General features: G+C 37.8%; 1 protein-coding gene across 8 annotated transcripts; it reads right to left on the bottom strand.

The window, feature by feature from the left end:
* Positions 1-1,705: 1,705 nt before the first annotated feature.
* Positions 1,706-18,860, bottom strand: msh5 (mutS homolog 5). 8 transcript variants are annotated; one of them, XM_062062831.1, is made up of 25 exons: positions 18,768-18,860; positions 18,386-18,492; positions 18,190-18,313; positions 18,032-18,112; positions 14,666-14,719; positions 14,464-14,585; positions 14,135-14,244; positions 13,069-13,104; positions 12,914-12,996; positions 12,781-12,826; positions 11,840-11,978; positions 11,702-11,764; positions 11,504-11,632; positions 11,355-11,427; positions 11,179-11,288; positions 10,578-10,658; positions 8,872-8,959; positions 8,742-8,809; positions 8,393-8,511; positions 8,188-8,314; positions 6,144-6,293; positions 5,900-5,974; positions 2,530-2,676; positions 2,195-2,406; positions 1,706-2,120 (listed from the first exon to the last, which is right to left on the bottom strand). In XM_062062831.1, exons 2-25 carry the CDS (start codon positions 18,464-18,466, stop codon positions 2,003-2,005), a joined length of 2,436 nt encoding a protein of 811 aa, XP_061918815.1. In that variant the 5' UTR covers positions 18,467-18,492; positions 18,768-18,860; the 3' UTR covers positions 1,706-2,002. The 8 variants fall into 8 exon arrangements, with proteins under 8 accessions (XP_061918815.1, XP_061918813.1, XP_061918816.1 ...); XM_062062829.1 differs by having other exon boundaries at positions 11,702-11,978; XM_062062832.1 differs by having other exon boundaries at positions 11,702-11,978; positions 14,464-14,519; positions 14,694-14,719; positions 18,197-18,313.
* Positions 18,861-18,909: the final 49 nt, after the last annotated feature.

Genomic DNA, 18,909 nt, shown 5'->3' with positions numbered 1-18,909 from the left:
ACAATATCTTAATAGACACATTAAAACAGTATGGCATCAGAGGGTTGGTCTTAAACTGGGTAAGAAGCTACTTAACCAACAGGAAGCAATATGTAAAGATAGAAGAACAAACGTCTACAGAGCTGAAAATATCTTGTGGCGTACCTCAAGGATCAATACTGGGACCAAAATCGTTCAATCTTTATACAAAACGACATTTGTAAAGTTACAAAAGACTTAAAGTTAGTATTATTTGCAGATGACATGGTTGTGTTTTGTTCAGAAGAGAACATACTGAAGTTAATACAAATAATAACAAAAGAAATAAACAAATTAAAAAGATGGTTTGACAAAAACAGACTATCTTTGAATCTCAGTAAAACTAAAATGATGCTATTTGGTAACAGTAGAAGGGATAAGTCAAACACTACTACAAATAGACGGAGTAGATATTGAAAGGGTAAAAGAAAACGTTCAGGACCAAAAAAACACTCCATATTCTCTACTGCTCGCTTGTGTTACCATATCTGAGTTATTGTGTACAAATTCACTAATGGTGTTACAAAAAAAATCAATCAGAATAATACATAATGTTGGATATAGAGAACATACAAACCCTTTATTTATTGAATCAAAATTATTGAAATGTAAAGACTTGGCAAACTATAACCTGGCTGCTACCCAAGAATGTACAAAAAACATCCTCAACATAAGAGGAGAAATATATAATCTTAGAGGAAAATCTAATTGAAAGAATTTTGTATGCACGCACAACATTTAAAACCTTTAGCATATCAGTATGTGGAATTTAATTATGGAATGGATTGAACAAGGAAATCAAACAAAGCACTAATATCATTCAGTTTAAAAGACTGTTCAAATTACAAATGTTCACAAAGTACAAAGAAGAAGAATTATGATAAACATCTTGAACCTTTTTTTAAAAAATGGGATAATGATTATTTATTTAATATGTTTCACTTACTTATGGTATATTTACTTATTCACTGTTCTGTTAAACAGAGAACAAATAACTGGGATAAAACTGCTATAATATGAGAAGGGGTATGATTAAACAAGCTCTGCTTCTTCCTACTCCTTTTCTGATGTAATGAAACATCTGGAAATATGTGATGCTTTACATTGTATTGTATGCATGTTCAAAATAAACTTAAAACTGAACTTAACCCAATCTGGCCACAATATTATGTAATTTTGAAAGTGTGTTTGTGAAAGTAAGTAATTAGTACCTACATTGGCACAGGTGAAGAAGAAGAGTCTTTGGAGCAGGTTATGGATGCAGGACTTGAGGAAGAGGAGGAGCTTCTGCAGTGCTTCCGCTGCGACCTGGGCTTCTGGGATGTCTGCTATACCACCAAAATGAACTGCAGTCGTGGAGAGCGCTGCTTCACAGGCCGTGGGAAGGCCGTTGCGTTGCCTATTGGTCGTTTTAGTGCGTGTTGTAAGAAATCATGTCATGTTTCATAACACTTTCACCCCACTCAGCTGACGTCCTGGATGTAAAGACGTTGGGCTGTGTGAAAGCAGAGGAGTGTAACATGGAGACCACTGTGGAGCTCTTCTCCAACAACACCATCTTTGTCATGACCAAACATTGCTGCGACACCCCCTACTGCAACTCGGCGTTGAAACTTCAGGCTGAGACACTTTTATGCATCACTGTGGCGTTCATGATGTCCTGGCGCATTGCAGGGGCCTCCACACATTGACGGAAGCCAACGTTTATTCACTGTGTGCTGCCAATGTAAAAAAAAAAAAAAAAAAGGACTACACCCACATGGTGAAGATGACAAATCATCAGTTACACAGGCTTTGGCATGGCCTGTTACAAAATAAATCTGAAAGCACAACTTTGCTGAAAACAATTTAGCATTTAACTCTTGAATTGAAGATATTAACGTATTGTTTTTAGAAGAACGAAACATGAGAGCAATATTGGTAACTACAAAAGCGTCAGAATTCTTGTCTCAAATTTGGAAGCTTTGTGATGACGCAGGACAGTTCAGTTGTACAGCAACTGTCCAGCAGAGGGCAGAACCTCCTCTTTCATAAAGCTCTGCACGTCAACGCTGTCATCTTCCAGATCCAGGCTCAAAAATTTCTCCACCACAGTCCTGCACCTGACCAAACATAAACACACACCTGCATGTGTAACACACACCCTAGTGTTTGCTAATTAAAGAGTCTGACAAACCTGTTTGCCTGCTCGTCTGATGACACATGGTCCACACGTTGAATCGGTCTTCCTGTCCTGTAGAGCTCAGAAACCTCCACCCCTCTCCGTACAAGGTTGGCAGGCAGGCCGGCCAGTCTCGCCACGTTGGCGGCGTAACTAGACTGACAGATGCCTTCCTTCAGTTGGTACAGAAACACCAAATCCTCCCCGTCCACTGCTGTCTCTAGAGTCTGAAATACAAGCAGTCTTCTGGATTTCAAACAAGCTCTGCAGCACACTATTTTCAGTCCTCCTGCGCGGAAAATGCTCTGGGCTGGAGGTTTAAATATTGCAGTGAGAGCATATGCCATTACCAGAGGACATAAGAGGCTGGAAGTGGGTAAGATGCCCAGCTGCAGCAAACTGTGAAAGTTGGTAGCCAACAAGACATGAGGAACATCCGCTGGAGCTTTTCTCAGCCAGTGAGAGATGGATGCGGCCAGCAAGGACAAGCCATCCACCTGTAAGAGGCACACTGAACTGTTAGTGAAGGAGCAACATCTCAAATTAGGTTCAAAACCACAGAAACGCCTTGACGATGCACACAAATGGCACAATTTAAAATACAAAGCAATAAAGAAAATGTGTAACTTTTGTTAAAGCCGTCATCTTAGCCAAAACATGTCATCCTTGTCCATGACTTTCTTGAGATTTAAGCGCTTTTCACACTTTCCACAGTACCTTTTCAACTTTTCATACAACAGAATGGAAGAACAAAGTCGCAATGGTAATTTTCCAACTCGGTCAATTCTCCGGTCTGTTGTGTTAAAAACGATTGTCGCTGTCTAACATGTCACGCCAGACGCTGGAGCTGAGGTCAACACTTACTGAATTATTGTGTGAAAGCACTCAATGCAGAAATGTCTGGTCTGCTGGGTTTTCTATAAATAAAAGGCACGAGCGAAAAATGTCAGCGCTACTGTTGTGGATATTTTGCAGGATCTTTGCGTGAAGGAGGCTACAGTCTACATTTACACAACAGTGATACCTCGGTTTTCGTACGCTGACCTTTGTATGAACGCCCTAGTTTTGGACAATAATTTTCACCATATTTTTGCCCCGGTTTTTGTATACTGGTACATTGCGTGTACCAAACTTGTTTGTTTGCTTGTGTATCATTCCATGGTATCATATGCCCAAAAATCAATGCATTGGTGACTCAGTCTTTTATTTAATACGACTGCAAAATAGTCCACCATGTGGCCAAAAAAAGTTGGGAGTGTCAATGCTTAGCTAAAAAAAGGTGAGAGACACAATTGAAGCAAGAAAGGAAGAACTTGGAAAAAACTCAAGAAAGAACTTGTAGTAATGTATGAAGATGGCTTCCCTTGGCTTTTCCCTCCCCTCCCTCTCCGCTCTTCACCATCTTGGCCAACAAGAGTCTTCAGTAAAGGTAAAAGTGGTGATTTATCCCTTTCATTCCTCTATTATTTCATTGTTTTCTGCATTTAAACTCTAATTATTCTCTATAAAATGTGTTTTATGTTCATAGTTGTGTGTGTGTCTGGATTGAATTAATTGGATTTAAATGATCTCTTTGGGGAAAAGTTGATTAGGTTTTTGTACAAATTCTGACCTTCGTCTGATCTTTTGAAACGAATTATTAACAAAAACTGGGGTATACAAGATATAAGGCTACAGTTGTTTGGACCAGCAAGTATTCAGGCACACATTTTGTCTCCTAGATAGTTAGTGCTGCAATGTTGGCACTTTGGTAATAAAGTGCCTCATTTTTATAATGCCTCTGAGGCAGAACACTCACTTTCATACAAAACAAAAAACCTGCCTCCTGCTGGTGTTATTGTACACTTCTGAAAAATAATACTAGTGCTGTGAACACTTTAGATACAGTATGACTATCTTCTTTTATGAAACAATACGTGAAGCTGCATTTTTTTCTTGTGTTTTCTTTTTTTTTTTTTTAATCCAAAAATAATTTTTGGGGATTTTTTTTGTGCCATTTATTTATTCCACTGCAGAGAGTATCTGAAATGTGTTAGGAGTAAGGCATTTTTAGAAAAAACTCTTTTAAAATTAATTTCTTATAATGATATTAAACCATATGAACATTTCATTAATTTCTCACCATAGTTGTTAATCACCAATTAAAATACATATAAATACATAAATTACACCAGGGGTCACCAACCTTTTTGAAACCAAGAGCTACTTCTTGGGTACTGATTAATGCGAAGGGCTACCAGTTTGATACACACTTAAATAAATTGCCAGAAATAGCCAATTTGCTCAATGTACCTTTAACTCTATGTTATTATTAATAATTAATGATATTTACACTTAATTGAACAGTTTAAAAGAGGAGAAAACACGAAAAAAATGACAATAAAATTTTGAAACATAGTTTATCTTCAATTTCGACTCTTTAAAATTCAAAGTTCAACCGAAAAAAAGAAGAGAAAAACTTAAAAAAAGAATTTATGGAACATCATTAGTAATTTTTCCTGATCAAGATTCATTTTAGAATTTTGATGACATGTTTTAAATAGGTTAAAATCCAATCTACACTTTGTTAGAATATATAACAAATTGGACCAAGCTATATTTCTAACAAGGACCAATCATTATTTCTTCTAGATTTTCCTGAACAAAAATGTTAAAAGAAATTCAAAAGACTTTGAAATAAGATTTAAATTTGATTCTACAGATTTTCTAGATTTGCCAGAATAATTTTTTTGAATTTTAATCATAATAAGTTTGAAGAAATATTTCACAAATATTCTTCGTCGAAAAAACAGAACCTAAAATGAAAAATTAAATTAAAATGTATTTATTATTCTTTACAATAAAAAAAAAAAAATTTACTTGAACATTGATTTAAATTGTCAGGAAAGAAGAGGAAGGAATTTAAAAGGTAAAAAGGTGTATGTGTTTAAAAATCCTAAAATCCTTTTTAAGGTTGCATTTTTTCTCTAAAATTGTCTTTCTGAAAGTTATAAGAAGCAAAGTAAAAAAATTAATGAATTTATTTAAACAAGTGAAGACAAAGTCTTTAAAATATTTTCTTGGATTTTCAAATTCTATTTGAGTTTTGTCTCTCTTAGAATTAAAAATGTCGGGCAAAGCGAGACCAGCTTGCTAGTAAATAAATAAAATTTAAAAAATAGAGGCAGCTCACTGGTAAGTGCTGCTATTTGAGCTATTTTTAGAACAGGCCAGCGGGCTACTCATCTGGTCCTTACGGGCTACCTGCACCGCGTTGGTGACCCCTGAATTACACCTTTAGGATTATCACCTGTTTTTGTTTGGGTTAAAAAGGCCTCTATTTAGGGTGTGGCATTTATTTACTGTTTCTTTTAGAGCAGAGGAGCTATTGTTTGAATACATACAGTGTTATGAAAACTAAATATTAACCACTAACTTGCTACAGGGTGACAAATTGTGTCAATAATGGATGCCAGTTAGAATGTTAGGTAAACCTCACTCTTCGACACTTTAAGAGCTGTGCTGAGTTGGGAGCCTGGGCTTTTAGCCTATTGACTAGCGTGCTCGACACTCAGTCATAGGGGTTGTGTGGTCACAAGCTCGACATTGTAACCACAGTGACATCATCACCTCCATATTTAGTACCATTTGATAATTGACACATCTTAACTGATAAAAGTTATCTGGAGTTGCTTCATGTTAATAAGTGTGTGTCCAGAGTGTGTGTTTATGTTTCCTTACAGTGTTTGTCCCTTTTCCAAATTCATCAATGAGGACTAATGAGTTGCCCGTGCTGCTGTTCAGTGTCTTGGAAGTCTACAAAATGGGGGAAAAATAGAGAAAAACGTAAAATGTGTTAAATTTCATGTGTGAGAAAATGTTTTGACAATTGGAGAGTGGGGTGACAATTACAATGAATTTTCATTTGTTTGATGTTATCTATAATTCCCCATTTGGAGACAGACATATCACAACAGTTATTTACCTGGTTAAGGTCAACCATGAAGGTGCTCAGGCCTACAGACACAGACTCTCTGCCCTGCAAGCAGGTAAATATTCCATCTACCAGGCCGATCTCTGCCTCCTTTGCAGGCACGTCAGAGCCAATTAAAGCCATGAACACAATCAGACCCACCTTGCAAGCACATTGGAAAAGAAAGGGGTTATGGGGGAAAACCCACAAAACAGTTATTTAGTACTTATTCACAAAATAATTCATCGTCAGGATGCTCCCGGCTCCCTTCCTTTTTTAAGAAGCACTGTATTATACACAGTCTGTGGTAATGTCTCATTGAAGCAGTAGGTCCCAAGCAACTGCAAATTGGGTATTTATGAAGATTTTCCTCAAAATACAATAATTTTAGGTTGTCTATAATTTGTCAACTCCTAGCTGACAGCATTGTACTGTACCTATCAATGTACTGTCCTGTATAATGCTTAACTGATGCAACATAACTCCAGTACTAGCATCACTTGTTCTTTATCCTATTTCGCAATTTTCCTGAAAGTTTATTCAAAATCCGCCTATAATTTTTTGAGCTTTGTTGTTGATATAAACAGAGTGAACCCTCTTGACAGTCATCAACTTTCTTTGTCTCTGTGGGTGGAGACAGGAACGGTGTTCTGTCGAATCAAGCTGCATTGTCAAAAACAGCCACCAGTTGCTATTCCTGTTTAAACAACAGTGATGAAAACGAAATTGTAGGCTGCCATTATTTGAGTCAATGTGAACTTCCTCACGCTGTAATAGTCTACATGCTTTGCTTACTGTCCGTTAATATACAATGTGAACTTCCTCATTCTGTAAGTGTATACATGCTTACTGGTCAAAAAACCACAATAAAATAATATGATTTAAAATAATTACTTTGTTGTAGCGTGAGTGACAACGTCTAAATGAGGCAAGTCTGCACAAAGTCTACACAAAGTAGTTAATTTTGATTTTTAATTTGTTTCAAGAAAAATTTTTAGTGTTGATGTGCATGCGTTCGCATGCTCAGTAGCGTTAGGAAGCTCTTTTTGACACAGCAGCTCGATTCTTCAGAACACCGGGCTTGCTAGCATACACATACATAGAAGTTGAGGCTCGTAATTAAAGTAAACGTAAAGTAACATAGTAGAAACAGTTAAAATCCAATTACTTAGTGCTTACCGGTATCCCTTTTCTGACAATTCCTAAAAATGTTATCAAAGCCCACCCAAAACTTTTTGAGTTATGTTGTTAACTAACTGACAGACAAACCCCGGTGAACACATGATGGAAGTTATAAAGTTTTTGTACTGTATATGTACAAAATATGACTAAAAATATATCCATCTATCCATCCATCCATCCATCCATCCAACCGCTTGTGCCTCTCAACGTCACAGGGCAGCTGGAACCTATCCCAGCTGCACTCGGCGGAAAGCAGGTCCAACACAGATAGACAACCATTCACACATAAAAGCCACTGTAGTGCTGCCAATCAACCTATTCCCAAGTGTATGTTTTTGACTCTTTGAAGGTGGGAGGAAGCCGAAGTACCCAAATAATGTGAACACATGTAGAATTCAGGTTAATGCTGCCCTGCTTTTATTTTTGGGCGTGCTGTAAAAGCCAATGTGTGCATGATTTAATGCTGTGTAACTAGACAGTTCAGTAAATATGTTGCTATTGTTGCTTACCGCTGTTGAGCAGTAAGTGATGAAGTTGACAGTACTATACAACACAAGTCGACATTGAAATGACCCCTTTTCATCCAAAATGTTATGTCAACAAAAGTAGTCGACCGTGTATGTTGACGTCAACTTAGCTGGTATTTCTTTAATGACAGAAATAACACAGTGGACCAGGACTTCATGAGATGGTCTTACGCAGTTTACAATGTATTATCCTTTTTTACTTAACATAAATTCTTACCCATTCGATTATGATCATTACTTTTGCTGATTGGCAATGAGCTATCATATGGTTGTACTGCTTGAGGTGTGTGACCTAACCAAATGTTGTTGCTTGTCCTACAAGGAACTAACTGTTACAACTGCTGTACCTGCTTGAGGTAGATGCTCTTTCCGGATGAGTTGGGTCCTGTAATGATTTTGACTCTACCCTGTGACTCCCTGCTCTCAAACGAGTTGGCCACAAACATAGAAGAGCACAGCTCTAAAAGTGGGTGTCTGCAAATAATTAAAAATAGCTGTGTTTTAATGAATAAGGTATTCTTAACAACTCAAATATGTGAGGCAAGTGCCCACCTGCCCTGAGTGATTAAGATTTTCCGTTGGTTGACAAGCTTGGGTGAGGTGTAGCCGTACTCCTGGGATGCTTTACTCAACGCCATCAGACAGTCCAGCTCAGCGGCCAGATTCATAACCTTTGAAGAGCAAAAAGGGGCAACAGATTCATACTTAAAATAATGCACATGAAGTAAAATATACCCAAAGGTACTCATATTTTTCGATCATGCGAACAGGTCAACAATTATACACTCACCAACCACATGTATATACATGTGGTTTGCAGTGGTGTACTGGTGCAAGTGCTATGCATCAAACTGAGGGGAATAGTTCCTTAGACATTCTAAATATTACAAATACTCAATACCTTATACAGGGCGGCACTCCTTTCCAGGATGGCGTTCTGCAGCTGGGTCATGATTGCTGTCTCCATGTCTAAGAAACAGGCTGTTTAATATCAAGAGCGCATTTTTACAAACATTTGTTGCCTCAACAACCTTTAATGTCGCAGTGCAAATCCCCCAGAAGATTGTCAAGCTCCTTAGTCCTTTGGCTGCGGTAGTGCAAGCGATCTTCTGAAAGAAACTAGCCTCAACACAAGCACACAGACGCACATTGGTGAGTTAATATCACAAACACAATCAACTCTTCTATTACAATTATTTATAAATAGTTCTCACAGAGGCCAAAACATTTATCACAAGTAAAATTAATGGGCACCAACAATCTATTCCGCCCATAAGCCCTCTAAAAAACATCCAAAAACTTCCAACAATACTCCATTTACATGTCGTGACCTGTATATTAACCAAGCAACATTGTTATCATAAGAGCTAACGCCGAAGAACTACTTTTAGCTACGCCTTGATCACGGATCCCTGCTTCCACCATACTAGTCACTGCTGTTGTGTCCTTGGGCAAGACACTTTACCCACCTGCTCCCAGTGCCACCCACACTGGTTTAAAAATGTAACTTAGATATTAGGTTTCACTATGTAAAGCGCTTTGAGTCACTAGAGAAAAGCGCTATATAAATATAATTCACTTCACTTCACACTTAACTGAGTTAACTAGCCTGAGCATACTGAGCTGCTGCATTGACTCTAAGTTGGTAAAAGTTTATGCTAGATTTTAAATCATACATCAATCACACTCGTACAGTAAAATGTTGTGGCCAGAAGCCAAGAAGTTGGTCAACTTTGAAATTAAATTTAGACATGAAGACATCGCTAGGAAGACACGACAGGATGCTCATTTGCTCCCACTTAATTTTTTTACTTGAGCTAGGATTGGGGGTCACTTCTTTAACACTGAGGTTTAAAACTTGTTGCTCAATATCCATATGATCAGGCTATAAAGTATAAGGTTCTGATCATCATTTGTTCCAAAGTAGTCGTCGTTGGCTCTCATGAAGACTGTCGTGACTAGCAGTGTTGTTATTGTTGAAGGAAAGAGCGAACGTTGTTATGTGTCTGTGAAATCAATGCGCCGCCGTAATGCTTGAAATGACCAAAATATGGTAGATGTTATTATGAACGTGCCTGTTACTTCATTACATATATACTTACAGGATGTATATACAACGCTGATGGAGGTTGTTGGTTGTTTTATAGAACACTTAATAGACAGAAAAGATCAAATTCACATAACCTGCATTGTTAGCCATCTATTACTATTGTTTATTTATAAGTTAGAATGCATAAAAAAATGTAAATGATAGGTAAAATTCCAAAAGAAAGTGCAGTTCCCCTTTAAGTCTGAAAATTAATTACAAACAACTAATTTATTACATTTTTCTAGAGTGCATGAGAAAGTAGCTCTGTGACCACACGGTCATTTATTAACAAGTATACAGCACACCACAACAGCACTAGAACCCATGTTGTAATGCTAAAGAGTTCACCAGTGCAGCAAGTGTAGCACATAAGTTTCAGCTGAGTAGCAAAATCAAGAAGTAGATAATGCCAGTATTCAGTTTTGGAGCAACTGAGGCAAAATGAAGTGCACTACTTGGATAGTGATTCAGTCTTCCTAACACATTTACTGCCATAAAAGTACAACATGCCAATCAAGTAAATCTAGCCAAATGTCTGCTACCAGGATTGGACGGGAGGTTTTACACAAACAAATACACCAAAAGGGAAAATGCAAGAAATGAAAACTAGGGTGAAGATAATTTTAGATGTTAAGTTAATGGACCCACCATGAAATCAAGCCCCTGTAACTCAAAGTCTTCTTTCTCCACCATGCTAGGCAACCGAGGAATGGACAGCAAAAACCCAATCTGATGGGAGAGTAATGTATGAGCATCAGTAGGTTTGTGATTCTAGCCTTTTATGTTGTACAACAGTGGTCCCCAACCTTTTTGTAACTGCGGTCAACGCTTGAAAATGTGTCCCACGGACCGGGGGGGGGGGGTTAAAAAAAAATATATATATATATATATATATTTTTTTTTTTTGTCATTAAAAAATACAATCATGTGTGCTAACGGACTGTATCCCTGCAGACTGTATTGATCTATATTGATATATAATGTAGGAACCAGAAATATTAATAACAGCAAGAAACAACCCTTTTGTGCGAATGAGTGTGAATGAGTGTAAATGGGGGAGGGAGGTTTTTTGGGTTGGTGCACTAATTGTAAGTGTATCTTGTGTTTTTTATGTTGATTTAATTTTAAAAAAAATTATTTTATTTTTCTTGTGCGGCCCGGTACTGGTACCGGTACCGGGCCGCGGCCCAGTGGTTGGGGACCACTGTTGTACAACATACAAACTTGTAAATGAGCATATATTTGAGACCAGAGGGAGGTAGATGACACAGCAGGAGGGGATGCTGGTATCCAGGTGTTCCAGCTCTCTTCTCGCAACATCAGTCAGGAAGTCCGACAAGCCCGCCATCTGCCTTTTCTCTAAAAGAGAAAAGCAGTAAATAAGACTTGTGTTCAATTCAGCAGCTACTACCATTCTCAACTCACTCTCATCAATTGCGGGATCTACATTTGGTTTGATGGACAGACATTTCTCGGCTGCACTGGTTTCGAAGTCCACCTGTATGTGAGCAAGAAGAAGGATTCATCTCATGAAATGAGGAATGCAACAAATGATAAGAGATTTGCTTTGGTACCACGCGGCTGATGAGAGAGGCGATGTGGTGGAGGTCATCAGAGAAGCCTTCACTGATGTCCCGGAAAAGATGAATGGACTGAGGGAGGTGACGCACCATGTCTCTAATACACACTGCACTGAACACGGTCTGAAAAGGACACACAGAGCCTCCCGTCACACTAAAACAACATAGATGAGTCGTGACTGGTGATCGCACCTTGTAGAGATTCTGCCAGTCTGTTATTTTGGTGTGTGAGAGAGACATCCTGCGTAGAAGCGTCTGTAACACATAATCAGGCCTTTTGCGGCGGTAAACAGTCACAGGTGTAGTTGTGGTTTTTTTGGTCATAATTACTGGGATGTTTCTGATGTTACGTAGCGACGACTGCAGGGTGCTCATGGAGTCTGAATTCCGAGGTTGTGCAAAGAAGCGGATAACTTCCTGTCTCCGGTGTAACACAGCGAGGTCCACGGTTGGGCGCAGAAACCACTGACTAATGCATACAAGGACATTGCTCACAGATGGTGTCAGATGAAAAACATAATAATAGAGTTACATGAAGTTGAGATTGTATTTTTTATCCAAGTATTACTTAAATGAATCAAGGTATGCAAACAGAACAATACTGATGTAATTTACTGTATATACAGTACATTACATATATACATTATATATATTTATATATATACATATACATGTATATATACAGCAGTTACAGGTACTCAAAGCGCTTTGATGCAGTCCCCTCATTCACAAACTGGTGATGCAGCATCAGTACTAACTGGGGCTAATGTATCCTGGTCAAGAACACTTTGATATGATCACAGGAGAACTGAGCCACTTCACCACCTGAACTATGCTGCCCCACAATGAACTTATACTGATATAAGTCCCAGAGGGAAGGCAGGAAAGCAAGAGTTTGGGGTCACTTCTTTAACACTGATGTTTTAATTTAATTTAATGTGTGGCCTAGTGGAGATAAATTTATAATTGAAAAAGGGGCCCTGAAACAGAACCTTGGGGAACACCAGAAGGTTGGAAGTTGATCATTCTGGCACGTCCAGTTATCTTACAAAGACTAAGAAAATATTTCTTTATCCGTGATTATACTCAAAGGAAAGTTTAATTTCAATGGGTCTGTCTTCATATACTTTTCTTAATATTAATCTAATAATATTTTTAATTGTATTTATATGCCCATCAAAAGTGAGCAATAATATTATTGTCAATATATTATCTTGTTTAGGCATATCTGTCTTGTATATTTTCAATTATGAGAATCAAAGGTTTCTCACCGTAGAAGTTTGGAGCCATACTTGCACTTACAGCAGTTTAGTATTCCTGAAACACATAGTAATGAAAAGCATTGATGCAGTGTTTTGATTTGTTGTCGAGAAATGATTCTGTGGTGTTTCTTTCCCAGTATACCATAAAGACTAAATCCTTCTTTTTCGCCCGAATGAAGCTTGTACACCGATGGGTGGAGCTCTGATTTAAATATCTGCAGGACACTGGGACAAATGTATTGATCAGTACCACGCTGGCATATATTTAGTGTGGAGTTCTTTGCTAATGCCTCTCACCTGTATGCCTCTTTATCAATGTACACAACATCCTTGCTGGATTTGGGACAAAAAAGTCAAAAGCAGAATGCTAAAAAAAAATAAAAATCAATTGCCAATAAAGAGAATGTCAAATGGTTTATGTAGGGCTGAGTGATACGGCTGAAAACTGTATCACGACTAGGTGTTTTATATCGGTCTATACTCTATATCGATAATTTTTTATATTTTTTATGACCTATGGAAAATTAGGATCAGGAGAAAATTATATTAAATGTTTTATTTCAAATGTAACCTTCCTCTTATCATAATCCTCTCAACTATGAAGTTAGCTAGGAAATGAAATGTCAACACAACCACGGAAAACACAAACAATCAATTTAAACAACATTCTAAAATCACATTGAACACTTACAAATAACCTATTAAAAAGAAGGTGCAAAAATAAGAAATTATTAAGAAATGCTTCATAAAGTGTAACAAAATAGTGCAAAGTGTGAAAATGTAAATATAGAGAAACCTGAGAAGAACTATTTACTGCAGGTCCAGTGCCAGAAAGTTACGGTTGTGCTCTAAAGGGTGAGCACGGCTAAGGTGGTGTGGTATTACCGATCTTGGTGGGGACGAAGCGCATTGCATAATTTACAGACCAAATTGGTCTGACTACAGTCCCTTTGAAAAATTCCAAACAACTGCCATACTGTCGAGGTAACTTTTCCGATTTTATCCAGAATTTTTTCGGTCTCCGCAGCACTCATTTTTACTTTCTCTTCTCACTCCATGCAAAGAAATCAACCGCGAGACAACAAGATGGCGCAACCAAACCTGATACTGTTACCTGATTGGCTGTTAGTGTGTAACTCCCACTGATCAGTGATCACTTCCTGTGTTGCTTGGTTACCAGCGGGAGAGTGTCTTTGTTCATGCAACCAACTTTGCTTCACAACATATGGTTTCTTCCGGCGAAGAAGAAAACATATATATCGAATGGTTTATCGAACATGTCTATGGCGATATATATTATATTGTTTTATCGCCCAGCCCTAGATTTATGTATGTGCACATAGATTCATGTAAGTGAGCTTACAGTGTGTAGGCATGAAACTGCAGGATAGGAACGCCAATACTGCTGTCTTCCAGCTCAACTCCCACTCTTCTCCTGTCCAGACATTTTAGAAGAGCTCCAAGTGCCCTCAGCTATCCCCCCACCCCACCCCAACACACGCACACACGCAAATGCACACACACACACACAAACACACACACACACACACACACACACACACACACACACACACACACACACACACACACACACACACACACACACACACACACACACACACACAAACTTTATATGCAGGCTATAAAACTGGCACTTCATGGGCTGGTATGTAGTACCAGCAGCTGGCTCACCATTAGTGGGGAGTCAAGTGAAATACAGGAGGAGAGGTAGGCCAACTTGTCTGTCTCTGAAATGGAGGCAGGAAGAAAAGGCAGATGGACTGAAAGTAATCTCTGCTTACTGAGTTCCAGACCTATCACATTCAAAGTACAGACAAAATTACAATGTGAAAATTGGAAACAAATTGATGTTTTACTTTAAGCGTTTGTTTACCAAAGTCAACATATGGATAGGTAACCACCTCTGGCTTGTAATCCGGGTTTGAACCTGAGAGGAATTGAACAAAAAAATCCAATATAGTTGGTTACGTAATGTTAGAATTGTACTATCAGTGCACCCACTACAATACAAGCCTTGTAAGTGTAAGTACACAACAAAAAACAAAATAGGTTTCATCTCTTATCACACTTGACAAGAGATGACCAACGTCAAGCTCTACTTATTTCATATCATTGCCTTGACCCAGAAACAGCTTGTCTTAGGTCCTAAAACACGACAAAACAACTCCTTTGGCGCATTTAACTTCCCTATTTCTCTACAAAAGATGATTACCCTCCTGAGACCTAGAAAAAAGATTTTGAAAAATAGGAAAAATCAGGAATCAAAAGTCAAACAAAAAATGTATCATAAATCAAAAAATTGCAATAAATCATAAATTGTCTTTGGTGAGAATACAGCACAATATATTATTTTATTCAATGTCCATCGCAGCGGACAAGAATGTTCCATGCCAATTGAATTATTATATCATTCATTTTTTTTTGTACTGTGAGGAAAAGTACGTTTTATGAATTTGAAAAATATGTTTATTGTTTTTATATTATCTCGCATAGACTGGGGACTAGTAAAAGGTGTACTGAGGGCTGTCCCAGGCTAATATGGGGCCCGAAGCATAATTTTATTTTGAAGCCGCTAACCCACATTTGTTTTCACTTTTTTATAAATGTGAAAAAAAAATTACACTTTTTTTTAATCACACTTGAATTTAATTTGATACATGTTTTGTAATAAAAAAAAATCCTGTGAAAGCTATTGTTCAATTGTTTGTGTTTTTGGGGCACAATACCAAAAGTAGCATAATGGAAAAAAAGTTGCACATGTTCCTAACAAAACCCTGCCCGGGATTTGATCAACGTCAAAAGTACATTATACATACACTAATACTGTGCGCTACGGGAGACTAAATGAATGTCTGGGGAAATTTTCCATTATAGTCCCAATCAATGCAGGAACGCGTGTTTTGGGTTTACCCCGCTTCTCGCGCTAATTCTGTTGGTATAGGCACTAGCTTGTGACCCTAATGAGGTCAAGCAGTATATAAAAGAACTAATGGATATTCAAATAGGCCCTGTGATGAGGTGGCGACTTGTCCAGGGTGTACCCCGCTTACCACCCGAATGCAGCTGAGATAGGCTCCAACCCCCGCGATCCCAAAAGGGCCAAGCGGTAGAAAATGGATGGATGGATGGAATTCAAATAATTTACTCTGTACAGTTTATATTTAATTTACACTTACAAGTACCCTTTTATTCATTGTATAAGAAAAAGTAGTAAGTCCTCATGTCTATCACAGAGAACACTGAAAAAATGTGTTGTTTTTAGTGTCATAAAAATAACTGTACTGTGCAAACTATAGATTAAACACTCGAACACTGAAAAAAAAAATAAAACATTCTACAAAAGTGTAAAAACACAATACCTGGATAAATGTTATAACTAACATTTCTTGTGTCAACAAAACATGCTGATCTGTAAGGCAGCCTTGTAAAAAAGACAAATCTTTAGTTTCCTTAGACAACATCCAACAAATGACATCACTGCAAAGTCCAGTGTGTCCTTGCCTTGCCATCGCTTTTATTCTTGTAGAACAGAGGTGTTAGAGGTGAGGGCCACATTGCAGTTACGGCTGCCCTCAGAGGGTTGCTTGTAATAGTGAATAAATATATAAATATAAATGTATAAGGGTTTGCCTTATGATATTATAAAGCAATTGCCATGCATTTAATTATGTATATTTTTATGTACGCTGTAAAAAAAAAATCTTAAAAAAATGGAAAGAAGTCTATTGTTTTTTTTACTTTGAAACTAACATTTTTTTGTTTTGGCTTTTTTTTTTAAACCGTAAAATCTATGGTGTAAATGAAAAAAAACGGTGCCACAGGTGACTGACCTGACAGTTTCCTTGTGTAAAATCTGTTTTCATTTTTACAGTGTAAAAATACCCAATTTTAACTACAATCCACAGAGTATATGAAAATACCGTCTATACATCACAAAATGCCACAATTTCAGATGGCCATTTTGAATATTCCGCTTCGAATGTGTTCGGCAATTTCTGTCAATTAGGGGTCAGTATTTGTCTGCACTGTGCCCATATCAGCAGATCCGTCATACTGGAAATACGCAAACATTGGAAAGAGATGTGCTGTCATTCACAATCCCTATATACTGTAAGACAAAAACACAGATGTTTGTCTTTTTGTTTATGCATTCGGAATCGTAAATAATAAAATAAATGAATAAATAAAAAGCTAATAATTAAGTTAATGGGAGCTCCTCTATTCTGCCCACAAAACCCTCTAAATAACCATCCAAAAGCCGCCAACAATACTCCATTGACATATTGTGACCGGAATAATAACCAAATATGAGCAATATTGTTATTATAAGCGCTAACAACAGAAAAACTATTTTTAGTGCCGCATTAATCACAGAGCGGTAACTAGCTTATGCTGCATTCATTGAGCCGACCGGTGTACTGATACTGCTGAGGCTGCATCGCCTATTGGCTAGTAAAAAAAATATTTTAGATTATAAATCAAGTTTCTCATCCGGATAATAGGAGGATTTTGCCATAAATCGAGAAGTTGTTAATCTGTGACATTTAATTTAGACCTGGAGATGGAGAGAAAGACACGACAAGATCGAAGACCTTGGCGTCTGATATCTGCAGGTAGCAACGTTTACTTTTAACCCTTCATGAGGATTATGATTAACTCTTCATCTAAACGGGAAATAAGAATATCCTATCAGTCTGCATCGCAGTGAGAGCAGACATTGTACAGTAATGAATTGTTTTATAATGTTCATAGTTTGTATTTCTTGTTTGGCACTTAGCAATAGTGATACATGATGCTAAAGTGTTTCACTGTAGCTGGATCTGTTTAGCACACAGCTTCTAAAACTTGTTGCTCATCCTCCTTGCATTCAGGCTCAAAAATATAAGGTTGTGGATCATATATTTTCCCAAAGTAATCAGTGTTGGCTCTCACAAAGTCTGCTTGATTTACATTGTTGTTGGTGGGGAAGGGATCTGTGGTTCTCACCTCTACGTCACGGATCACGTGACTTCCTTGCTCACTAGCTCTCAAAACGTCTCGGGAAACTCCGTGAGATTTATACTATTTTAATTATATCTATTTACTCGCAAACGTTGTCAGTTTTTTAGTGGTATAAATAAGATATATAGGATAATAGTTTCAATATAGAGGCAGTTTGTTTTACATTATATTGGTACTTTAAAACATCTGGTGTTAACAAAGTGCTTGATTTAAGGAGGTTATATTCTTAAGGACTCACCCAGTTGTAGCAGGAAGCGGGTCATACAGCGCTCCTGTTTTGCACTGGTGACAATCACTTGAGGAGAAATCTCCTGGATGACTAAATGATGAACATGTGATGAGGAAAACATGAAATCCAACAGTGTGAGGAAGGCGCTACACAGCTGTCATGCTTACTTCTCACCAGCAGATGGAGCTCATGGTTATATGGCGTATCCACCATGTAGTGAACGGAAGAGTCTTTACTGTCATAGAAGCAGAGGCCCACTTGGCCATTTTGTGCCAAAACGCTCATTAAAATCTAGACATACACACATATATCTAGGTTGTGCCCTTGAAGACCACTATGTTAACATGTCATCGTGAAGTTAACCTCAGACGAGTCCTCCTCTTCATCAGTGGAACCAAATATAAGACTTCCTCTTCCTCCTCCCAAGTCTTCCATCGCAGCCATTGATTGACAGGTGTGAACAAGGCAGACTAACAATATGGTATGTAAAAGAAAATATCACGTTTGGCTAGCAGTTCAAATATGGCATATCTGAATAATTATGTCTAAAACTATGTGACAATTAGGAGGCACTTTTATTGACAGTCAAAACTACATTAGCGATTGGCTAAATGGCAAAGGAACAACTTTACTTCCCTCGAAATGGATTTAGATAAAAAATTATTCACGTCAGACAACACGTAAATCGTCAATTATCTAATAATTGTCAAAAAGTACCTAGGGAAGTTATTAAGAGGGAAAATACCGTGTGTTATCGGTTGCTGTGTAGCATTAGCCGAACGCTAACGTTCAATGGTGTGGGTAAAGGCCCGCTACTTTACGACACCCCAGTCCGTTGTCATAGCAACAGTGTCACCATGCTCAATGGAAATATATATATCTTTCAA

Source organism: Entelurus aequoreus, linkage group LG11 (genome assembly GCF_033978785.1).
Source record: "Entelurus aequoreus isolate RoL-2023_Sb linkage group LG11, RoL_Eaeq_v1.1, whole genome shotgun sequence".
NCBI classification, from domain to species: Eukaryota; Metazoa; Chordata; class Actinopteri; order Syngnathiformes; family Syngnathidae; genus Entelurus; species Entelurus aequoreus.
Note: the sequence above shows the minus strand (reverse complement) of the source record. Positions and strands in the feature narration are given on the sequence as shown.

Bases quoted from the DNA above. Each gene is read 5' to 3' on its own strand.
- msh5 (XM_062062829.1), bottom strand. From the start codon at position 18,466: ATGGCTGCGATGGAAGACTTGGGAGGAGGAAGAGGAAGTCTTATATTT. The intron at 11,979-12,780 runs GTGAGAAACCTT...TGTATGCATTAG, and splicing joins TATGGCTCCAAACTTCTACG to TCAGTGGTTTCTGCGCCCAA. The intron at 2,677-5,899 runs GTAAGGAAACAT...TGCCTCTTACAG, and splicing joins TTGGAAAAGGGACAAACACT to GTGGATGGCTTGTCCTTGCT.